This window comes from Botryllus schlosseri, chromosome 4, assembly GCF_051294905.1.
Source record: "Botryllus schlosseri isolate E-star chromosome 4, Bs_hap1, whole genome shotgun sequence".
Taxonomy (NCBI): Eukaryota; Metazoa; Chordata; class Ascidiacea; order Stolidobranchia; family Styelidae; genus Botryllus; species Botryllus schlosseri.
In genome coordinates this window covers 24520075-24545081 of record NC_137239.1, presented here as the reverse complement: position 1 = coordinate 24545081, position 25007 = coordinate 24520075, and the positions used below count along the sequence as shown (strand labels likewise).

The following is a 25007-nucleotide window of genomic DNA, read 5'->3' as shown; positions in this document are numbered from 1 at the left end:
CTTAACTACATTATTCATGTTCGGCTCATCTCTGTTGATCTCTGTTGAAATCGTAAATTTTCAGTTGGCCCAGAAAAGTGGTAATCTAGGTACAAGTTCAAATATATCTGCATACGATTCCGGGGACTCTTTTTGACGGTCCTTGCATTCGAATACGGATGAAATATTCTAATTTCGTTCGAATAGAAATGATCCCACTGCATGTTATTATTTCCTTCACACCAAGCAGTGGTTCCGAACCTTTTTATCTTCACTGACACCTTTTAGAGGACCGAGGACCCCGCAAATTTTAGTACAAATTTAGCTCAACTATCGCGCAACCGTCATATGACGTCTGCAAATAATAACAGTAAGCTAATGATAAATGGCAACATTTTTTTTAACGTCGTCTAATCATGTCATAATTGTGTAAATACGTCCGAAAAAACATATAGTAAGAGCCTACGGACGATTTGCACATAAAATAGTCGACGTATACAATATGGGGTGGCTGGAACTTTCGAAATCGTCGTCGCTTCAACAGTTTTGGCATGTAGATATAGATCATTGGTACCGAATGGGTGTTCTGATGATGATGACCGCCGACCGTAAAATGCTGCATAACGATGTAGTCCTGGTTAAAGATATTTTTGGTCTGTTCATAAAGTGATCCAAAACCTTTTTCGTCAAAGGAGTCAGATTTACCCTACATTTTCAATTGTCAATTTCAATCCACTGTGACGCCACGATTGAACATTGCTGACGTCATGGCTAAAAGAAGAACAATAAAAACAGGTTTGAAACAAGGCCTTTTTTAAAAATGTTTGTTTTAAATTAATTTTTGTTTCAAATGCAACCCTAGTTATGACTGTCTATGATAAAATTCTTAAATATGAAATTTGGACTTTACATGGAACAATAACTGAATAGTTTCTAGGAGGTCAGAACTTCAATATACAATCGAATAGTATATTCATATTGAAATGAACCCGAATATCTTCGGCTGACACTCGTCAGGGGTAATCGTCAGCAACTAGTGGAGAATTCAAAAGAACACCGTATATCAACAATCGTATCACAGAATATGACGTCACCAGCATGAAATGTCGAATACGAGAGCGTATAGTACATTGAACGCTCTCGTATTCGACATTTCATGCTGGTGACGTCATATTTTGTGATACGATTGCTGATAATTATGGCATAATTTTGAAACGTAAAAAAACATGTTTTAAACAACGTGATTTAAACGATCACTTGTTTTGAATGCAACCCTAGACACTGCGCTTTAAAAATGATGTGGTCTCAAAATGAAGCACAGATCGTAAAAAATTAATTGACCGCAGCCATTTTCTTCAGAAAGTCACCGTAATGGAGCTTCAGTCAAATGAAATTTGGATAGGCCCCTTCTTCTCCAGCTGCAGCCGCTGCACGTCATTTCTTAACCCGTTGCGAAATTTACGGCGCGATATCTTCACCGTCGCATTTGCTCGATGCACATCATATAGTTGTCAACCTATATTATGAAGGAATTAGGTCTTACACGGCACAACTTGAAAATTACATCTCTATGAATAGTTTTGCATCAATGTACAACTATAAAGACATCTCAGTAACAGTCAACCGATAAATATAATAGAACCAAGACAAGTTTTAGACACAAATCCTCCTGACTGAACTTTGAGCGCCGATACCGTACGCCTACTTACTGTCACTAAACCACCGTGGCGTGTAAGACGTAATTCCTTCATAATATCGGCTGAAAACTATCGGATGGGCAAAGTGCAGTGCTAAAAAGAACGTTGTTCAATATTTGCCATAGCTGGTTGGCTAAAACCTTCTATATTCATATACCCGGTCGTCGAATAGTTAGTACGGAATAGTCCCATCGTTGCAATCTGACTATAGACAGTAGTACAAATGCGACCCACATTGGAATATAATGCACCCTAATTTGGAATCGTGTGCGCCAGGCATGTTTCATAGAGCTGCGTTGCGCATAACTGTTGTCTGCGCGTTTTCTATATGTCATACATACTTCTCAAAATGTAGCATACTCATCTCCAAAATGCTCGTTTTTGATGTGTGAGTCTTGCTTCGCAAGATGCCATACATACTCAAATTTGGGTCGCGGTTCTAAAATGTTGAAGGACCACTAAGTTCAAAACAAATTTTAAACGATGTGTTGTAAACATCTATTATTGTAAATGCAAACTAGCTTTTTCCGTCCCCATCCCCGTACACGGGAAAAGATAAATATCAAAACCTATTGCAGAGTTTATAAATTTGATGTGAAAATCAATGCGAAAAGAATGGTTTAGATCAGGGGTCGCCAACTCAAAACGGGTCGCGGGCCACTTTTCAAATTTCGTAGAGGCCGCGGGCCGCATGAATTCGATATCGATGAAAAATAGGCAACAACGTTCTAAAACTCTACGTCAGTACAACGGTGAGCTACCTAACATAGGCGATGGGCATATTGACCAGCAAAGGAATGATATTTTATTAAAGGAATACAAATACAACAAAAAATCATTATCATAAATTTCATTTTATTGTGAGCTGTGAGCTGTGCACGATACCTGGAAACGATTTTCAGCGACTAAGGAATCGATATTGGGACTAGGGAGATACGTGACTAGCTGAAAGACCATCTTCACGTAAAGCTTGATCTTGTGGGGAAGCCCTAAGCCAGTGGTTCTCAAACTTTTTTAGACACGCCCCCCTTTATGATACTGAAAATCGTCATATCACAAAATGTAACCAGAATGCTAGCAATCCCAACGGCTAGGTTGATGGCATGAAAGGCTATGATTATTGATAAGAAAATTCTAGAAGATGATTTCCGGACTATACATAGAGCAATAACTAAGAATTAGAGGTAAATCGCGCAAGCGCGAAAAATTTTTCAGTTGAGTGCATCTCCGCCTGCCCTTCAGATGCTTTTGCGCCCCCACAAGGGGCACGCGCTCCCCAGTTTGGAAACCCTAAGCCGTTTTCTAAGCGTCTCGGTCCTGGCAGTGCTTGGCCATTGAAAGTCAAGAGAGTATGCACTGCACATTCGTATCAGCTGATTCTCCCTCGATGGAATGTTGTTGCCAGCTCCACGGCCGTTTTAGCTAAAAGTGACGAATAGTGATATTGGGCACAAGAGAATAGCTATTTTGAAACAACAACAACAACAACAAGATGCTGAAACTGCAGTCAATTTCAGCATTTCAAATTGATTTTCTCAGCTTTCTTCCGAAATCTCAAATCAGGTCGCGGGCCGCAGAATATGACTTGGCGGGCCGCATGCGGCCCGCGGGCCGCGTGTTGGTGACCCCTGGTTTAGATGCATTTTTCATTGCGTGGATAAGTTTATGCTTCCCAAACAAGTTCAGGTCAGACACATTGCATGGGATATTCCAATAATGGAACAACATACCTCCATAGACAAAGTTTATGTGCCATAAATGCAAGATATTAATGGAGTCCACATATTTGTAATACACGGTATGTCGGAACGATAATACCAAAGCATTAGCAAATGCATGCAGCTGCATATCTTATAGATAACTTTAAAGGTGGCGTTTTCAATGATCGTATGTATACAGATATGATCTTGACATTTATAAAAATCCTGCTGCATCAACATGAGCAGTGGTGGCTTTTGGGGTCGCCCACCCCTCAGGTCGAAGGGCCCCCCTCCTTGGTTTTCGTGCTTTTTTCAAGGGTTGTAGCGAATAGATGTGGAAATCCTTGTACCAATCAAGAAGATGATTCTGTTCAGATGAGTCAGTCATCAAATCTCCGCATTTGTTATTAAAGTCCCATATCACGACAATCATGAAGTAACTGTATGCCCGTTAAGTTGGTAGGCTAAAGGGGGGTCTGGGGGCGGAGCCCCCCCATAAGCTGCGATTGCATACTTATAGGGGGCACCCCGGAAGTCCCGCCCAGCCCCCCCCCCCCCCCACCCAATTGTAGGGCCATCACTGAACATGAGCAGTTTCCCCATCTAATCGATTTTGCGCTGAACACGTTCGTTAACACAACCATTTGCGAAACATGCCTGCATGCCTGTCGACCACGGATAATAAGTCCGACATTGTTTAAATATCACGCAACAGTCGCTAACATATTCCTGAACTGCGAATATTGAGATGCTGATTAGCCTGTATATGTATTTCCTTCAGTAGGAGTATAGCATGTCGTACTGTGAGTCTCAAACAAACATGGTGTTCAGTACTTCCTCGCAGTGCTGCAGTAATTGCGCAAATGCATGATTATGTTATTCGACTGTTTCCACTTCTTCGTAACATTTCTTTTCGCAAAACTATTTATATGTTTCGCTTTTAATTTTGAAAAATAGAAAGTAGTTTTGGGCTGATTTTGCATCACTTTTATGTGTGAAGATTTCATAGAAGCCACTTGGACCCTATATCTTGGTAACTGAGCATATATTTGGAAATTGCACCTTTCCGTATTGTTATACGTTATTTACTGAATTAAATTTGAAAATTCGTTAGTAGCCTCCTTTGAGCCACTGCTGAAAGTAGGCAACTCCTTCACCAATGAATTTCGCCGGAGTTTTCCCGATGGCAGCTTACGAATTTCAACTTTCCTTTAGTACGGTCCTACCCTGATCTACATTTATCACTAACGAAGCAGCAGTATCTCATATAGGCTACCCGACTGCGAGCCTTAAATGACTGATTCACATATAGTGCGAACCAAAGAGTGGAAAAGTATCGAGGCTGATTATCATCTTTTGTCTCTCCACTTATAGCTTCTCATTTCAATATGACTCATCGAAAAACGAATATCAAATTTCAACTGAAAGCCCTTTCATTATATTTATAACAATTGAGTTCGGTTGAGAAGATCAAGAAAGTTTTGTGACTACGGAAAATTTAGATACATCAGTTTAATTTCCGTCAGCAGCACATCACATTTTGATATTTCCATACTTTATCTCGCTCAAAGCTTCTTTGGTGACTATCAGCAAGAGTAAAAGCTGCACGCCATAGAATTAGTATAGGCCTGTTCACCGACTCCAAATAAAATCATTCCCGTGTGATGTCATAGTCACAACTCACGATACTGTATTCTGAACGCTTGGTTTATGAAAAGTTATTGATGCCATGCGTATAACATGGGTTCTTATCAATACGCTATACGGGGATGACAGAACTGCAGCTCTCTGCCGAAAGGTTATATCATGTATTAGCAATATATATTGTATTCGTCATGTTTCTTGCCTTGTCGTTTGGCAAACATTCGGAAAATTTACGTGTTTGCGTTTATACAATATGAGATTTGAGCTATTTAGCTCTCGAATTGAATTCATATACGCGTTTCACGCTCGACAATGGCGCGGTAGAGTAGGTCACGTTCAATTCCTGGCTGACAATGAGGCACGTCCCTTACATTCGCATTCTACTCTAATACTAGCAATAACTGCAGAGTTTAGCCAAGAAAATGTATTTCAGAAAAAGCGCATGATCACGAACATCGTAGTTTGAAAACATCATGGTAGGCAGAGCTTGCATTCACTGATAATCATGGTAACTTGTGTCTTAGCGGTCAGGCTCCGCTCAATCATTACAAAACTATAATATAGAGTAGAGCAGGGGTGTCAAACTCAACTGAAGATGCGGGCCGGATTCAACACTTCAGATCACTCGCGGGCCGCACCAAAATTCCTCAATTCAAAAATACTTCAAAATCCATGATCTTATTTATCATTTGAATACTTCATGAACCAGCGTACACAATAGTATAATATACGGATCATTAGGGGTTCTATTCTAGCTGCACCTTTTATGAGCAAACAATGGAATTGGCAAAAATACGATGATTGGGCGGCTGAAGCCGATAAAACAGTGGCTAACGATGATATAAGTTGGCATACTTCTATGAGGTATAAAAGGTCAAATGTTATCCTGGATCGCTGGCTTTCTTTCGATCCCACAACACACCAAAACATATAAGCAGTTTCGGCCAACACGCAACTCCACGGGATGTGATACCAAAGAAATACCTTGGCCGAAACTTAGGGTATTTTATTGTCAATAGCCGCGCTGAGTGGGCGGGACTAATAACTCCTGTCCTTCCAATCTGGTCCCACAATGCAAATGTCACCCGGCGCATCCACAAAGGAATAAAGCCATGACAATTTGTGTGTGCGTCTCACAAAAGATATTCTTTTAGTCTGCTACGTTTGGGCGAGTACAATATCTTGTGATTATACAACGGACTGGAGGTCGCGAATTAACAACATACAGTAATTATAACAACATACCAGATGCTATGAATATGAATTACGTGCCCCAGCTTTACAGGTAAATCTGACACTCGGGGCTCAGAGAGGTTATAAATGAATAGTAATATAATGCAATTACCAATATTATTAACGAAATTCACTTTTGAAAGTTGACCAACGGTTGAACAGGGGAATTGCTGTTTTGGCTGAATTGCTGATTCTAGCTACAACCCACGCTAACATGTCAGGCTATATAAGCGGATGGTTATGGCGGCAGGTCCATATGCTAAGTAACGAACTGTGAAATAACGATTGAGGCCCGTTTCAAGTAGTTATATGAGAATAAGATATGGTTAACATAAAAATTCCGCCTTCAACTTAATGCATATACAGCGAGCTGCTGTTACGAGAAACGGCTAAGCACGGCTAGGTTATGATATATATCAGCAGCTGTTTATTTGTAATGCTTCGTTGTGGAAACTGCAATGTCTTATTCGACGAGTACAAAATTCCGAATCTTCGTCAGGGGCACGTGCGTACGTAGGCCTCCTGCTCGCCAAGCAGCAATGGCAAACTGCGTTTAACTAAGCACAACTAAACATTAATACATAAGTTACTATTTGAAACTATAGGCAGAGTGGTGATCAATATCCTGCTGCGAGGTAGCGGCTTCTGTAGTGTATTGATAACCTGATATACTCCACGGGAGGTGTTCTTACAATCACACTACAATGTCCATCGCATGTCTGTTTACTATATATGGATACTTGTTACGCAATGACGAGCGGAGCTAATACTTCTGACGTAATAATGAGTCAGTGGCGTTTTAAAACAGACGTTTGTGCTAACGCTAACGTGGTATATTATCTCATTCTTGTTCACGAATATTCAGTTTATGTCATAGTCCTTGTACAAACAAAAAGTAATCGTTCATTCACAAACAAATCGATTAGATATGGGAAGTAGTCGATTACGATTACGATTACTTCGGATTTTTTTCGAATGTAATCGATTGCGATTACGATTACTTCAAAATGCTGTAATCGTCGTAATCGATTACGATTACTAATCGCGATTACCCCATGTCTGGTCGTATGCATTGTGAGGAACGCAAAAGATTTAACTGTAAACGCGGGCGTTGGAATTTGCTTCATATTATTATATCGCGATTCGGGTTTCTCTCGAGGCCCGAGACCTCTATTATATTTTCCATGTAACCTGCATATCAGGGTTCTTGGCATTTTCGCTTTTGTGAATTACTAGTTTTTGGGAAGTGAAATGAACTCGCACTTTCTTGCCTTCTCGGAACTGGGTGTATATGTCAGCGACCTGCTCTTAATGGTGACTAGAAACCACAACACAGCAGCCAGGTGGTTATAATGTGGCATATAAACAGTCTCGGCATGTGCTATCTCGAAGAACTATAGTGGAAGTACTTCTTACTAAAAATCTCAACATTTGTTAGAAATGTGCTGGATAATACACGCATTTTTCAATGTAATCAGACCTCGTGGGCCGGATGGAATCACCTGGCGGATGCGGCCCGCGGGCCGTATGTTTGACACCCCTGGACGAGAGAGACTCAAGAAGAGATGACCTTGTTCAACAACATAGATCGACAGTTTTCCACAAACTTCATATCGATATATACAAACTTTGCGAACATAAATTAAGCTTGTATTCGCTATTTCACCTCTCAAAAATTAGTAAGTTTTGAGAGTGCTTAAATGGCGACATTGCACTTCCTAATGTCCATCAATAGGTTGGGCTTTTCAGCAAATAATGTGAATACTATATTTGGGTTATAGGCTAGACTTCTCCGCAATAGTAACGAAACACTTTCTGAATGACATACATCCGCGAATGACAAATTCGTTGGTATACGTACACTATCTGTACAAACCATTGACTGTTGCATGTCAAGACACGAAATTGATTTAATTACATGTAAATTGGGCGGTTGGTCACCGTGGAGAAAGCGCACATGAGCATGCAATGGCAAAATAGTGAAATGAAGAAGGATCTGCATTGGCCCGACATTCTGTCTTGGCGATGCAGAAGAAACTGTATATCGAGAGAAGTTCGTTTGCATAATTTTATTATCAGTTTCAATAGAATGCAGGCTACAGTGGTTATTCATATAGTAGGTCATGGTATTGGTTTATTTCTAAAAGATTATCACAAAATATACGGAATTTACGAAACGAATATGGTGCACTTGAGAATAGTAATAATTTTTCCAGCGATATATATATATATAGAGAGAGAGAGATCGGTTTTATTATCGTCAGCGCGACGAGCTTCGGTAATGGAGATGAAATAGTAAAGCTATACAGGTTATCGGGTCAGCACCACCATATTCCCCCTTTATTCTATCATGTAATGCCTAGCACCTAGCGGATACTACAGGTCAAATCTTTGGTCTGACCAGACCGAGTAGGGCCCACGACCTACTGTGTTGAATCGGATTCGAATTTTTGTTCACCAATAGTATGTTTTCTGAAGCCAAGTCATGTGGAGGGTAAGCCTCTCGGTGTACTGTACGATTGTGCGTCGATTATCGGTATTTGAAGGGTGTCTTTATTTTGTGCTAGGAAACTTATGAAACTTATGAAAACTTATGAAACTTATGGGAACTTATGAAACTTATGAAAACTTATGAAAACTTATGAAAACTTATGAAACTTATGAAAACTTATGAAAACTTATGAGACTTATGAAAACTTATGTAACTTATGAAAACTTATGAAAACTAATGAAACTTATGGAAACTTATGAAGATGAAGAGCTCTTGGATGAAGAGCCGTTCAACATACAATTTAAGAATATCTTCCTATTGAAATGAACCCGATTATTTTCGGCTGAAACACGTCAGGGGTAATCGTCAGTAGCTAGTAGAGAATTGAAAAGAACACTGTAAAGCAACAATCGCAATGACATAATGTATACAAGCCAATAAATAATCAATCAATTTTAGTTGAAACCGTCCAGATATGTCGTACCTTATTGTCATCGCATACGTGCTGTGTCGATGTTTGATATGAACGCATGGCATCCCGCACTTCAATGCTACTTAGCCTATTTCATAGCGTAATGGTGAGAATTCAGTATGCATACACCCGCTTCATCTTATACCATAAACCTGACTGGAAAGAAAATTTATTACCGTGAATTGTACTTTCACCTTTAATTTGTTTTAATTTATTTCGAATGCCAAGTGAAAACCGTGGGCGTTGTCAGTGTGAAGTAGGATAACTCGGAAAATTTTCACGACCAGTTGTGGAAATTGAGATAAGTTCAGTTCATAACATAACAAGTCAGAGCTATTTGTCATAAGCACGAGAATGGCAAATGTCCGTACAGCAACCTCGGTTCGTTTCGGACTATACAGTTCAGTAGTATTTTCCGGAAAACCAGAAGTAGATTAGATTCAAAATTGTAAAGCATTGAAAAATATCAGAAATAAATTAGAGATTACTAGCATTTCGCTCCAAGTAGACAATTATGTCGGAATCAGGGTATCTGGTAGTCTCCTAAATTAACATTGCCACTTATGAAAACTTATGAAAACTTATGAAACTTATGAAACTTATGAAAACTTATGAAACTTATGAAAACTTATGAAACTTATGGAAACTTATGAAACTTATGGAAACTTATGAAAAGTTCTGAAAACTTATGAAACTTATGAAACTTATGGAAACTTATGAAACTTACGGAAACTTATGTAATTTATGAATATTATGGAAACTTATAATTCAGATTCGAATTTTATTGTGAGACCATTGTCTCGGTATTCGATTCCAAATAGGGATTTTTAAATCGTGATTGCAATAATGGCAATCCAGATTTACATAGACCAGTGGTTGTCAAAATTTTCAACCTCGCGGCACCCTCTGTAATTGGAAAATAGTCAGCAGAACCCTAGCACAGTCGTTACCGACCTTTTTTGGCTGACACCACACTGTAAACTAGAGGAAGATTTGACAGCACCGATAGACACACGGAGGTGATCTCTGACGAAGCTATTTTACCTATTTGGTGACCGCGAGTCGGCTTTGCCTTCTTGTACTATACGTATACGTAACGAAGTGCCAGCACGCCTAGCAGGAGAATGGGGACTGTTCTGATTGCAATATGAATTTATAAACTTGAACATCGACGACACTTCATTTCGTCGACTATTATTTCCAAGATACCAATTCAGCGTCAATCAACAAACGCGACTGTGTCGCAATCTTCATATGCTAACGCGTGACCCAATTTGATTGCCACGCGGGGAAAGTTCAAGATTGTGCAATGTGCACAATATCTCAGATGCGCTGGTAGACGTCTCATTGTTTTGATGTACTCTCTGTTCTTCACAACAGATTAAATAAAAATGCTAACTCTCCGGACGAAGCTTTAATTCTTCCACAATTACGAACAATGTTTATGTAAATGGCAATGTTAATTTAGGAGACTACCAGATACCCTGATTCCGACATAATTGTCTACTTGGAGCGAAATGCTAGTAATCTCTAATTTATTTCTGATATTTTTCAATGCTTTACAATTTTGAATCTAATCTACTTCTGGTTTTCCGGAAAATACTGCTGAACTGTATAGTCCGAAACGAACCGAGGTTGCTGTACGGACATTTGCCATTCTCGTGCTTATGACAAATAGCTCTGTCCTCTCCTCACCCGGTGACCTGTGGTGTGCCCCAGGGCTCAGTACTTGGACCGGTCCTTTTCACCTTATATGTCAACGACATTTTTGAAACCTCCTCATTGAACACCACACTGTTCGCTGATGATACTCACCTCCTCTCTTCCGCATCTTCGACGGCACAGCTGGATGCCCTGACTGGTGACCAAATGCCCAAAGTCCATGAGTGGACGGCCCAGAACAACCTTTGCATAAACGCCTCGAAATCGCAATTGCTGACAGTCAATTCAAAAAATAACCTAACCGTTAATATCGCTGGTCAGCCCGTTTCCAACACAGATAATGCCAAATATCTCGGAGTTTTACTGGACTCGAACATGTCCTGGAAGAGTCATATTCAGTCCCTAGAAACTAAATTATCACCGAAGTGCGGCCTGTTCTACAGCCTTGGGCGCTTCATGCCAGCATGGGTTCTCCTGATACTCTTTAAATCCTTAATCCAATCGAAGTTACATTATGGCATCCTCTGTTGGGGGGCTGCCAGTAAAACTGCACTCAAGCCACTGCAGAAACTACAGCATAAAGTACTCCGAATCATAGCTAGGGCCCCAAAGGGGCCTGGCTGCCCATCCAATAAGTCGCTGCTGAAGAGATTCGGCGTCCTAAACATAGAAGATATGCGGAAACTAGAAATCGCCAAGTTTATGTATCAGTTTCACTGCGGTCGTTGCCCCGAATATTTCAATGACTTCTTTACCTCTGAATCAAAAGCGCACAAGTACAACACACGCGCGTCCACATCGTCCAAATATCATATGATCGACCGAAAAGATCATCGCTCCATCAAATATGCCGGACCTGATGTGTGGAACAGTATCCCGCCGGCCATCCGACAGTCGACGAGCATGTCCACATTCAAGTCGAAATACAAGCAATTACTACTAAATAAATACAGTCCATCCTCAAGATTACCGGACCACGACTGACCTATCGATCTCGCTTCCCATGACATGCCGCCCTATTTCTTGTCGCTTTCTTTTTCTATACTGTATTCTTTACTTTCATTCAGTGTGCATGCCTCCTCTTTACTACGCCTAGGCCAAGGTGGGTGTCCGATTCCATTGACAAATCCAAGTCGCTTCGACATCTTCCTGTCTATTCAGTGTATCGCATTTTTTGTGATGTATTGAAGTGATAAAATTGCTAATAAACCAATGATGATGATGATGATGACTTGTTATATTATGAACTGAACTTATCTCAATTTCCACAACTGGTCGTGAAAATTTTCCGAGTTATCCTACTTCACACTGACAACGCCCACGGTTTTCACTTGGCATTCGAAATAAATTAAAACAAATTAAAGGTGAAAGTATAATTCACGGTAATAAATTTTCTTTCCAGTCAGGTTTATGGTATAAGATGAAGCGGGTGTATGCATACTGAATTCTCACCATTACGCTATGAAATAGGCTAAGTAGCATTGAAGTGCGGGATGCCATGCGTTCATATCAAACATCGACACAGCACGTATGCGATGACAATAAGGTACGACATATCTGGACGGTTTCAACTAAAAGTTTTCATAAGTTTCATAAGTTTCATAAGTTTTCATAAGTTTTCATAAGTTTCATAAGTTTCCTAGCACAAAATAAAGGCACCCGTATTTGAATACGCATCTGGTGTCTCAATGTCATCGATTGCCGAATATTGCGTCGATGCAGACCCAAATGGTTGGATCCAAGATATTTTCCACTCTTGGCATAGCGAGCGCATATCACAACCTTGAAGTGACCGAGTCAAGCCGTCATTTGACAGCGTTTTATTCAAAGGAAATAGGAAAAGCTCTGTAAAATGTATGTCCATTCGGTTTTTGATCAAGTGGGGATCAGTGGTTCAAGTTAGCGTATGAATTGCTTGGTGACATTCCTAATACTTTTCGGTATTGTGATGATATTGATGTAGCAACGCCTATCGAGAAGTCTCATTTGGAGACGTTGCGTGTGATTTTTTGACGGTTGAAGAGTAGAAAATATTTCTTTGTCTATCGAGAAGTGTAAGTTCGAAGCAAAGTCATGCAGTTCAATTTTTGGGTTTTTTGATTGACAAGGATGGCATCAGACCAGATCCCAAACGAATTGAGGCGATTGTGAAATTTCCAGTGACTATTCGTGAACTATTGAACTATTCGTGAGGTCAGGCGGATGATCAGCATGGCAAATTATTATTCGAGAAGCATCAAGAATTGCTCATAAATTATGCAACCCTTGTATGATTCGTTGAAGGGTACAAACGCTCGGAGTAAATTAAAGTGGAACGAAAAAGCGCAGAATTTATTTGAGCAGATTAAAGCAGCTTTGATAGACGCAGCGAGATTGTCTTCTCCGACATTCTAAGGTCCTATACAGCTTGCGAAAGATGCGAGTCAAGTTGCCTTGGGGGCCGTGATAAATGAGAAGCAGAACGGGACGTATGTAACTTTAGCTGCATGGATGGCGCCACAAAGAATGCTGGCGAAATCATTGATTAGATGACCCAGTTATACAGCCGATCGAGAGAAGCTGTTATCACCAAGGAGTTGATTGAAATTATATCGGGAATGACAGCTCTTTAATATCGATATCTCATCTGAAAAAACAATAGCAGGTTTGTGGTCAACACAGGTGTGTATTGGCGACTACTGATAGGTATAAAGTCATGCTAATCAATAGCATCAATAGTGATTCAAAAAGTACAAACCCGACTACGATCCGACTCCGGACACATCAGAAAAATATGACTCCAACTCTGATCAAGCTCCAGCCCGAAAAGGAAAAAATCCCGGTCGGATATTCTGCCCGGATGTGGTACATATCCCACTCCACTGCATATAGAAAACGTTAGAACGAAATTCAATACCCGATTGTCACAGAAAAAAAAGGTACACTCCCAAGTTTCGTTTTATGGTACTGCATGGGTGAAGCAACAGGGCGATGCCTAACATTTGCTTATTTTGTGAACTGATGAAAACTAACGTCATATAATTTATTATTTTGTAAAAAACCATCAAATATTTATATCTCATAGATACGTTGGAATGTATCTTGCAATCAGAAATATTACATTTTTACCGGTATAGATGGTCTCTGGTAAAATCAAGTGAATATATTAATATATTTGCTGTCAAGTCCTTGCTCGCGTGCAAATAGTGTTTACCACCAAGGTGGCTTATCGCGACATATCGTAAACGAGATGTACCAAAGCATGAGAATAATTTTCCTATAGATAGCGTATCTATATTATAAAGAAATATATTAAACATGAAGTCAGATCTCCGATACCGAAATGATTCCACGATAGCATCACATTGTTAAATCCATAAAATTTGAGAAAGGTAAAAGCTCTAATTGCCCGTTCAAGGCCACAACTCCAACCAACCAACAAGGCTGGGTGTAGAATAGTCACTACTTTTTTATGTTTGCGGTATCCATGGTGTTTTTCGAGTACAATGGTCTTTTCACCTGGCCGATATTGTTTTTCTTGTTATGATTAACTATTTGCCGACTTGTATCACGGCCAAATTCGAGGCTTTTTAAGGCATCGCTCAAGCATTATGCGAATAAGATGGCGATGAGGAATGTGGATAAACATTTAGAAAAGGATTCTGGAGTCGACTATACGGTCGTACTCGAACCCGCAACCTATTGTTGTTGGAGCTGTGGATCATACCATTACGTAAATTCGCCACTTTCGCTATCACGTGTCATCTATATATTCATTCCTACATTAGCCTAGGTCAGTGGTCGGGAACCTATGGCTCGCGAGCCATATATGGCTCTTTTGGGTATAAGATATGGCTCTTTGAGAAATTTTTAATGTTGCATTTAATTTATCAATATTGTGGCATCTTATAAGTAACTTTTCATGACGGCGACAATAATTTTTCTCGTCGCAGCATAAACATGTCTTTTAGAGGTCAAGACGGTGGGGCATCCAGGGATAGGGGCTCGTACCGCCCTCATTTCAACATTCAAAAATATATGTTGCAGTCGCACCGGCGACAAACACCACCCGCGAATTCGATCTTACCAACATCGCGACCCTAGAAATCTTGGATTGCTCGATGCATTGATTGAAAGAGAATAGCAGATATGGCGACACTTGTGGGACAATGCAGTTTTAAAATGGCCTGGAAGTGCCTTGGAAGTGACATTCACAATTATAAATTCAAATTAAAAACAGGGCCATAGCTTTCTCTTTTTTTGATTGGTTGGCTTTATCGCAGCGCCGTAAAATTATAGGTGTGTAACGCAACACTCATCCCTGACAACATCTAGGGCACGGCTTCCTGCCTCCTTTCTCCTGCCTGGGCAGAAAGAATGTAGTGCACACTACGAATCTCATATATTAGTGCTACCAATACGTCACGGATATTTAATTGTGACGTAACAGTTGATTGACATGTATGGCTCTTTGGGAGTTACAATTGAAAATATCGGGCCAATATGGCTCTTCGGTCGAAAAAGGTTCCCGACCACTGGCCTAGGTATTACAAATGAATACAAGTAAACCACGAGTATTGCTGTCCGCGGTAATAGTGGATATCGAAATTATTGTGATCATGAAAGATTTGGACATTGCATGTAAATGCTAGGATAAGAGTTCCCTAAATGTGAAATATCATGTGAACTCTGTAGCTTTCGGTATATGTAATTAGCTCGCGAAAGGAGAAAACATCGCTGCACAGTGCACAGGCCCAGGCAATAATAGTGATACGTCATGTGGCTCCAATGAAACATGGTCGAAGACAAACTATATCCACGCTAAAACAAACCGGGGTTACTTTCGGTGATAATAATCATAATATTGCAAAATACACATTGCAGGGGAGACCGGGGACAAATGTAACTAGAGGAAAATGCTACAATCGACCTCACCACTAGTAGGGTGGAGAAATCTCCTTGAAATGTTGAGTGCGCATGCGGTAGTAATGTCTCCTAACATACCTGGAGTTACGTTGAGCTACGACGCGAAATCCCGGAATAATTTGAAAAAACTAAAGTTTGGACACTTCGTTAATGTTTTCTGGTCTGAAATAATTTGTTCAGAAGAATATTATCTCGAGTGGTAACAACTGAATATATGTAGCTGGAACAATGTTTACCGTCAGGAAAACTAGGACTTGCATCGCCGGGAAGGTACCATACCGAGACATTAATCATGGTCGAGCGTGTCAGGGGCAATTGTTACACTCTGTTACTTTTGCCACGCTAGAATATCTTTTCAATGTTGAATATCATTGTTCATATGTTGGTATACCCATTTATCTACTGCAGATAAATCTTGCAACAGCCAGAAGTTCAATACTAGAACTGATACTACCCTGCCATACCGAATCTAACATGATCATCTGTCGTAACTGCCATACAGAAGTGGTGATGTGAATCCTAGGGTTCGGTTATTTTCGTGATTATACCAAACTTTCCTATGTTGATCGACTTTTGGTGTGTCGACCCTCAATGGTCACTTAAGAACTTGTCCATGAATGAATCCTCATCCTATGACTTTGAGCAAGACCCAATTACATTTTGTTATTTGGTGTGAACAGTTTATTTTAATTTTGTACAGAACATAAGAATACGATTAGCTTTGACGCCGCACAATGTTGTGTCCTCGTTTTTGCTGCACTATAATCGGCCCATTCAACCAAGATATTTCTGCCAGGTCGGTTTCGCACCTTCGCAGGTGACGAATGCCCAACCCAATATGCACGCGAATGTGTTACTTGTATACTTTGAGCTCATGAAGAAGGCACGCAGGGTGATACTGTATTCAGATGCCAAAAATGCGATGGGGCGTAGCCTGGAAGCGTTCAAACTTCTCATTCAGTATTATGGTGAATAAGGAAGATAATATTAATAGTGCAGTTCTGAAGCCTGGCCTCTTCATATATTGCATAGGAATAACAATTTGACTCTATAACCGAAATCTCATATGTTTTCTTAACTATTGTCATTTTTCCTTAGGCGGAGGTGGTCAAAGTATTCACCATCGCTACTCAAGTAGAAGTAGAAGTAGAAGTAACACCTGAATTTCTACTCAAGTAGAAGTACGAGTGTCGGTTCACAAGTAAGTATTTAAGTAGGTATTTCACGCCTATTTTTGCCTAAAAACTGAAAACTGTCAAGTAGAAGTAGTAGTCTAAAATCAAAACTATTTAATAAGTAGTGCGAGGAATCAAAATCTACTCCAAGTACTTCAAAACGTAGTACTTCGTTACTGACCACCTCTGTCCTTAGGTGGCAGGTTGCTCTACGGATTGTGTGTGAATTTACCAGTTGAACTGCGACTCAATAATATAATAATTGGGAAGGTATGTATATAGATCTAGAGATAAAGAGCTGTTTGTGAACCTAATAAACCATTTCATTGTGGTGTATGGCAACTCTTCAAATTAAACTTCTTCGAGACTTTTCAGGGTGACAACCGTTTCAGGCTGACAACCGAGTAAGTGCCATGGAATCAATGGCGCCACCGCGGCGCTGAAACGTGGTGTATAGTCAGATTTGTGCTGAGATTTCTTGGGATCGATAAATATCTTCCAACTTTTGTATATATACAAACATGTACCAAAACAAAGGCTGCCGAAATATCCTGATTTTAATCACATGGAGTTATGGTACATGACAATGCATTGTAAGCTTCGTCAAACGGATTTGCATAACATCATAACAGCCTAAAGCATCATCTATATCGATAAGCCTGATGCATCAAGTTTGCAATTTCATCGCGGCTTCCTGTGTGTATGATAATGATAACCATCAAAATATCACGAGGTTCACTCTGCATCCTTTACCAATCATAGTTAAATTCGACCATGGCATATTTAGATAAACTTGTAGCTTGTTCTCTCTCATAAGCTGCAAGTCTTTCGACGAGATAACTGCATCTGCATCCATGAAGAACCACATAACGACTTGGATGCTGTTGTTAATTATCGGCCATTATGCGGTGCAAGGTAATGCTGAAGTTATTTATATAGGATAGTTTGAAATTTAAGTTGCGGTGATTATCGTGCTCTTGAGTATTGTACGTTAACAGCAAATAATTTTTATTATGTCCATAGTGAACTGCAATATCGTACAAGCAACTGGAGTCCCACTCTTTCGAATACCTTTCGCTAATTTTAAAATTATAATTGTATAACAATAGCGCTGTTAGGTTGCTTAGTTTCATTTTTTCATAGTTGTATAATTCATGCTTTGGATTAATGCATATGCTACCAACGGCCACTACCAGAGTTGGTGAGATAGCGAAGTGATATAATCCACGGTTGCAACACCAATGCGTTGCGGGTTCGAGACCGACCGAGGTCGACTTAAGAATTCTTACCTAAGTGTTGGAGGTTTATCTAGGCTCCTCCTCACCACCTCATCCGCGAAAGCGGTGTCTTACAAAAAGCCTGGAAGTGGGCCGTGCTACAAGTAGGATTGCATTTAAAACAAACGGTGTTTTAAAACACTTTGCTTTAGACATGTTTTAAACAGTGTTTTAAATAAATGCCTTTTTGAAAAAAATTGTGTTTTTTTAAGTTGTAAAATTATGCTATAATTGTGTAATTACTTTCGGAAAAACCTGTTGTATGAGCCTACGGACAATTACCACCCGATATAGCCGACGTATATCGATATGGGATGGTTGGAACCCGAAAAATGGTCGGTTCAACATCAATAGTACAGATATCTCGTCAAAGGAGCCATAGTTACCCTATATTTTCAATTGTCAATGACAATCCACTATGACGTCACAATTGAATATTGGTGACGTCATGGCTTTAAAAAACTAAAATAAAAAAACAAAAACAATATAAAACATGTTTTAAATAAAGTCCTTGTTTTAAACATGTTTGTTTTAAATTGATTTTTGTTTTAAATGCAACCCTATAGCCTAGCTTCAGGTCGGCAGCTACGAAATAAAAAATAAGGAGTATCGGCCTGGTGTAAATGACCATTGCAGTCGACAAATACCATGAATAACCCCACAAAGGTCACTATTCCAGTTGCGAGAGTAGGCATGGATATTGTAGAGATCTTATTTATGATGTTAGAGGAAGGTTGTACATGCAAAGTCACATCAACACAGGGGTGGGCAAACCTTTCAACTCGTGAGCCGCATTCAACATCTGAATTGATTCGCGGGCCGCACTATAGGTAAATCGTAAATATATGCCGAAAGCTTATATTCTATTATTTAAAGCAGTGATTCTTAAACCATTTTGAGTGCGACCCAAATCCGAGTTTTAGTGGCATCTCGCGACCCAAGCCTCACCCATCAAATAGTATGCATATATAACTATGCTACATTTTACGGGCACGTATGCGATATAGAGAACGCGCCAACAGCAGTCGTATTCCGCAATGCAGCTCTATGGAACATGTCTGACTCATGCGATTTTAAATTAGAGTGTTTTATTTGACCACGGGTCGCATTTGTACTGACTTTCTACTCAAACTATTTGGTAGCAACCATTTCGACGATCGAACATATTAATATCCATGGTATAAGCCAACCAGTGACTGTCATTTTGGTTTTATCGCCGGCAATTTTTGGTACCCTACTTCACCTATCGATATGCTGGCCAAAACATAATGTCTTCATGTGTCCTGGCGCGGTAGGGATTGGCCTCGCAAGTCCTCTCTCTCATCGTCCCGCACCCGATCGTTGCATACCTTTACTCTGAAGCATCCTAACGCTCCCCAGCAGTGTCGGACAAATCTTGTGGTGGATTCAAACCTATACAAAAGTCGGCACATTTGTATGATCAAGCCAAGTTGTTGTGATGACTTTCCTACGCGTCTCGCCGATTGAGAGAATTCTTTTATTCGTCAACCATGACATATAGTGTTGGCATTTTCCACAAACATTCACGTCCAATAGTACACATTTTTTTAAATATTTTCCCAACTATATTCTACACCAGGGGCGGGCAACTTCTCCACCCGGTGGGCCGGATAGGGGTACATGAATTGTCGCAGATTATTCTCATCGGGCGAAAACATTCTTGATAATTACTTCATACAAGACCCCTGCAACCCCACGGCGTCGGGCAATTCTGGTCTATCTGTAATACTGTATTCTCACAATCAACATACGTACGTAGAGACACTAAATCGCGCCCAGCGCGCGAAGTTTTTTAGTTTTAATCCATCTGCCCGGAAATATTCTACTATTTATGGATATTACGAATATTCTCGAAAAAAGTGGGTATGGCATGGCCCCATTCGCCCCTGGCTACGCCAATGTGGTGGACATCAGTTGTATTCGAACGTCGCTTTGTCTTGCTAATGATGATGGTCGAAAATGTTTGCGCCCAAATGCCTATAGACGGCGACGCGGGCCACATCATCACGTAAGACCACAAACTGTCGGCGGACCGCACAAAATCCCGTCGCGGGCCGTATGTTGCATGCTCCTGTTCTACACGGTATAGACTGGGAGACCCGATACGACCGAAGTCTTCTAGGCCGGAGTCACCCAAGCATATTTGGCAGTAGTATTAATAATATGATTCAATTTCTTCTCTCAGTCGAGTAGCACAGCAAAGAGTAACGAAATAAACCAAAGTAAATAAAAGACAGTAACACTAGTGAACGACGGTTATCATTGTTAACAGTGTGATCACAAAAAAGCAATTTGACCATGTACTGTACACAGTGGCAATATTATTGTAACATACAAAATGAAACAAAGCAACAGTCAGAACAACATCACTGTGGTCATGAGATATGTTCTTCTAAGTACTTCGATGAGATAAATTTGCAATAGCGAGCTTTAAATTTATGATAAGGAAGAGTACGGTGGATAGTTGGTACGTGGTTCCAAAATTTCACACCTATATGAGATAGGGAATATCTTGACAGTCTTGATGATTTCAATTTGACAAACAGAGACTGATTCTGTGAGAATCTCGTGTTATAATGGTGAATTGAATTGGAGCATTGAAAAAAGTAGTCGAAATAGTCAGATAATGGTCTTTTATTATATTGTTTCATGATTTTTACAATTTAAAATTCATACAAGTCCGAGACCTTGAGAATGCACAATTTCCAAAATTCAGGACCATTTACACATGCAGCAGTGATACATAGTGAGATTGCAATGTTTGATATATGTATTCTACAGGTTGTACTCCCCATGCAAGCAGACGTAAACGCGATTTATCGGCGCTAGAAGTTCCAAGGCGATTGTCGGACTTTTTCCTAACGTGTCTCACACCCAAAGCAGAGGGTATTTTCGAATCTCTACTGAGTAACATTGATTATGTCATACGTGACACAAACTGGTACAATGAAGTTTCGTCCTCCGAAGATCAGTATAAGTATGTGATATGCTTTTCGTGCTGCTTCATTCTGAACGATCATACTTTAGCGAGAACTACTAGGGATCATCGCTGATTGATCGAGCATTCGAAAGTGAAACTTCTAAATAACGTCGTATTTGCTTTGACTACAAGTGAAAAAAATTATTGATTATGTTGATTACACTGGTCGATATGATTTTTGTTTTTTTGGCCAAAATGATGACTTCGAAGTTAATTTTCGTACGCTGATAACGAAAATGAAGTCACTTTTTTCCTATCATGTCAAGATATTTTATAATCTGTGATCTAAAATTTTGCATTCCAGTGCTAAAACGTTCTGTGACATCTTCATTGCTGTTGGGTAGGGCTGCTCAAAAATAACTTTTTTTCCTGAATCTTGCTGGTTACTTGATTAAATCGTTAGGTTGCCTTAAAAAACGACGCACACCAAATTTGAATTCATTCCGACAAATATTCGCGGTTTACGTAGAGTTTGAAAATTTTGGATTTGCCCAAAAACGCAAAAAAAAATTTTTCTCAAATTTTTCTGCCAACCCCATGAAATTGTTGGGCTGTCTTCAAAAACTATGCAAAACAAATTTGACTCAATTCCAAGCCGTAGAAGCGGAGTTAATCCAGTTTTTCGGTGATAATTCTTGGATTATCCACCAATCAAGGATAATCCCAGAATTAGCGTATAAAACCACAATTTGTGGTAACTGATATTTGGCCGTCAATATCCCAAATTTCGCTCTCAAGATAATTAAATTTTGGGTTGACTTTGCAAGTTCGCGATAAATTATTTTGCAATGGCAATCTCTTTCTTTAATAATATAACTAATTTCGAAAATTACCTCGTGGGTCACGATTCGCCGCTCCTGGCGTAGATGCTGAATTGCAAATCTTGAGGGCTGGCTAGTATTGATTCAGTAGAAATTGCTCGTATTTCGATTTGAATGTGGACATGCTCGACAACCGTCGGATAGCCGGCGAGATGACGTTCCCCACTACAGGCACGGCATTCTAAATCAATGCGTTTTCTTGTATTCCTTCCTGATCATATGGTAGGTGTTCTTTGAGGACGCGTGCTTGTTGCAGTATTGCGCCTTGGATTCCGAGGTGAAATAGTCGTTGAAATTTGTGGGACTGTAGCCGCAATGGAACTGACACATAATCTTTGCAACATCTAGCTTTCTTATATCTTCTATGTTCAGAACGCCAAGTGTTTTGAGTAGCGGTTTATAAGCTGCACAGCCAGGCCCGCTTTCGGCCTTGGCAATGATGCGGAGAATCCGATGTTCTATTTTCTGTCTGAAACCCCCACTCGCAATCCCTAGAATTGTAAGGAATTTCCAGAACAGATTTTCATTGGATATAAAAATCATCATTCAATACGATACATTCAGGTGATTTTCTAGCATAAGCAGACCAGTTACGTGACTTGGTCGCGATCGTGATTTGAGTAACTGAATCCAAGGTGACCATTACTTGAAGCGATTCGGGTCGACAAAGATTTGGTTCAAATAATTCCTATATAAGTACTCCGATTTCACCTAAAACTGAAGCTTGATTTTGCCTGCCTTTTCTTTATTGGATCGAGATGCAAAGAGTTGAGTAAGCTTGATGCAAAGTTTCTAATATTGACAGCTATAGTAAATCGAAGGCCGCCATTCCGAATTTATATAAATGGTCATTGGTCATTGATACACAGCAAAGACTATACGTATTGGATTAACTCTCTACCACGGCTGCTAAAGGATGATTCAATTCTTTACTCTGCAACGGAAGAATGCATCTGTCGGTGGGATCGAGAAGAGAACGGTGGAGATTGTCCAGGTAGGCATGCCTGATGCCTATCATATTCATTATAAAACTTCGTCGTTTATCGACAAAGAGCGGTTATGTTTGAGTTTTATTTAGAATCGTTCGCATAGCGCTGCAAATTCCAATCTAGCACGAAAGTAGAAAATTTGGTACATTTCCTGTGCATAGTCTTTCTCAGCTATCTTGAGTGAAAGAATTAAGTGTCATGGACACGTACACGTCGTACAGTAATCAATGAGTAGCAGGAATGATTCTTCCCGAGATAATCGCTCAAACGACTGTCAAAATTATTTTCAAAATACCGGATGGAAAGCATATGATTTTGGCAATCGTGCATGCATTCGTGTATAATGTATATAAAATTATACATACAGGCTTATACCCGCCGAGAGGAGTATAATTTACGGACAGTACAAATAACTGTTACTGTTACTGTGGTATTCCGAGAAAATTATGAAGTGGATGACATAAAATTATATTTCTCTTTCAAAAATGGACAGAGGTCAAGAGAAGAAAACGGGCTATTGAGCATACATCTAATCCGTTCAAATCCAGTCAGTCATCAAAAAGCTGCATTGACGTCGCATCACAGAAGTTTCTGAATCAATATCCATCGCTCGTTAATATTAGTAGTGACAGTATTTACCAGTTCTTGGTCGATCACTACACAGATGAACGGTAATACAAATTAGATACATATGATAGTTTATTGACTTATATTTGTGTCTGTTACAACTAAGGAGCGACACTGTACAACATCGCACACGACGGGCCGAATCAAGTGTTCCGCCCCGAAGAAGAAACATCGATGAAATCTTTTCGGTGGCAACCAGGAAAGACGGGCCGTTATGGGCTTCATATCAGAGCTGTCAAGGTAGCCTATATTCATGAGTAGTTACGCAGTAAATTTTGCATGGCGAGTTGAAGGATATATTAAAGTAATGGGAATTAGCCAGAAAGGCTCCGTTGAAATATAGATTTGGAAAATGGACGGCTCGTTTCTTGCATTCATTGAGTAGTGACTCAAATCCGGGTGACAACGAACTCAAACCGGATTTCAATTCATTTTTTTTTGCTATCAGCAGCACGGTGTTTAAATCAGTGAAAACCAGTTTGTTGTATACTATACTTGCGTTTCATTTCTGTTGAGCGACATCTAATCTGATATATGTTGTGCTTCTGCTCCTATCCGACTCCGACTTGGTGGTGCGCTGGTGAAATGTTGCTAAGTATTGTGATTTGTGTTCCCAGAGCCCTCATGATTAGCTTCAAAGGTAAATTATTTGGGGAATTAGAGTGGATTAGATCCATTCTATTGAAAAATGGCTATCCTGATAATGTTATAGACTTCGCCATTGGGGAAAAAATGCGTAGATTCAGGTAACCGATAATTTTGGACCAATCAGATGTCCAATCCCGCATATCCATCTTCCTCGGCTCGGCTCCGTTTCAAATAGATTTACCAACTGAATTCGAACGAACGAGTGTTGAATCTTGTTATAACACTGTGAATGCAGGAATTGTTTACACAACCAAAACAATTGATATCGTTTTCTGATATGAAATAATCTAGTATAGGCGTACAGGGTAGTCTATATCTTGACTTCATATGTTAACTGTATCGCAGAAACCAAATCTGTGCGATTGGGGTGTTGGCTACAGCTGTATACCTTGTTGGTTGGTTGGTTGAATAAGGGAAAATTGGTGCACCGACTACGAAGTCATTTCGCACCATGACTCAAGGGCCCATAATAAAGTCCACATTGTCAAGCAATCAGATGACTCGCCCGGTGGCATTTACAAATTCCACTACTTTTATAAACATTCTGGGGTCAGATAATAAATTGTCCAGTACAAAACATATGCCTAATTGGTCGGCGGCTCTTTTAAGTAAAGTTCGGTGGTCGTCGTATCTGCTGCACTGGATCAAGAAGTGTTCGACCGATTCCTCCGAGTAACAAATTTCAC

General features: G+C 40.0%; 1 protein-coding gene across 1 annotated transcript in view; it reads left to right on the top strand.

Moving 5' to 3' along the window:
* The window catches only part of LOC145438315 (uncharacterized), a 147873-nt gene that overhangs the window by 110119 nt on the left and 12747 nt on the right, over window positions 1-25007 (top strand). The window contains exons 2-5 of the mRNA XM_080315711.1: window positions 21038-21233; window positions 22927-23051; window positions 23540-23717; window positions 23780-23913. Coding sequence (XP_080171837.1) covers window positions 21038-21233; window positions 22927-23051; window positions 23540-23717; window positions 23780-23913 — 633 coding nt within the window. The remainder of the gene's footprint in view (window positions 1-21037; window positions 21234-22926; window positions 23052-23539; window positions 23718-23779; window positions 23914-25007) is intronic.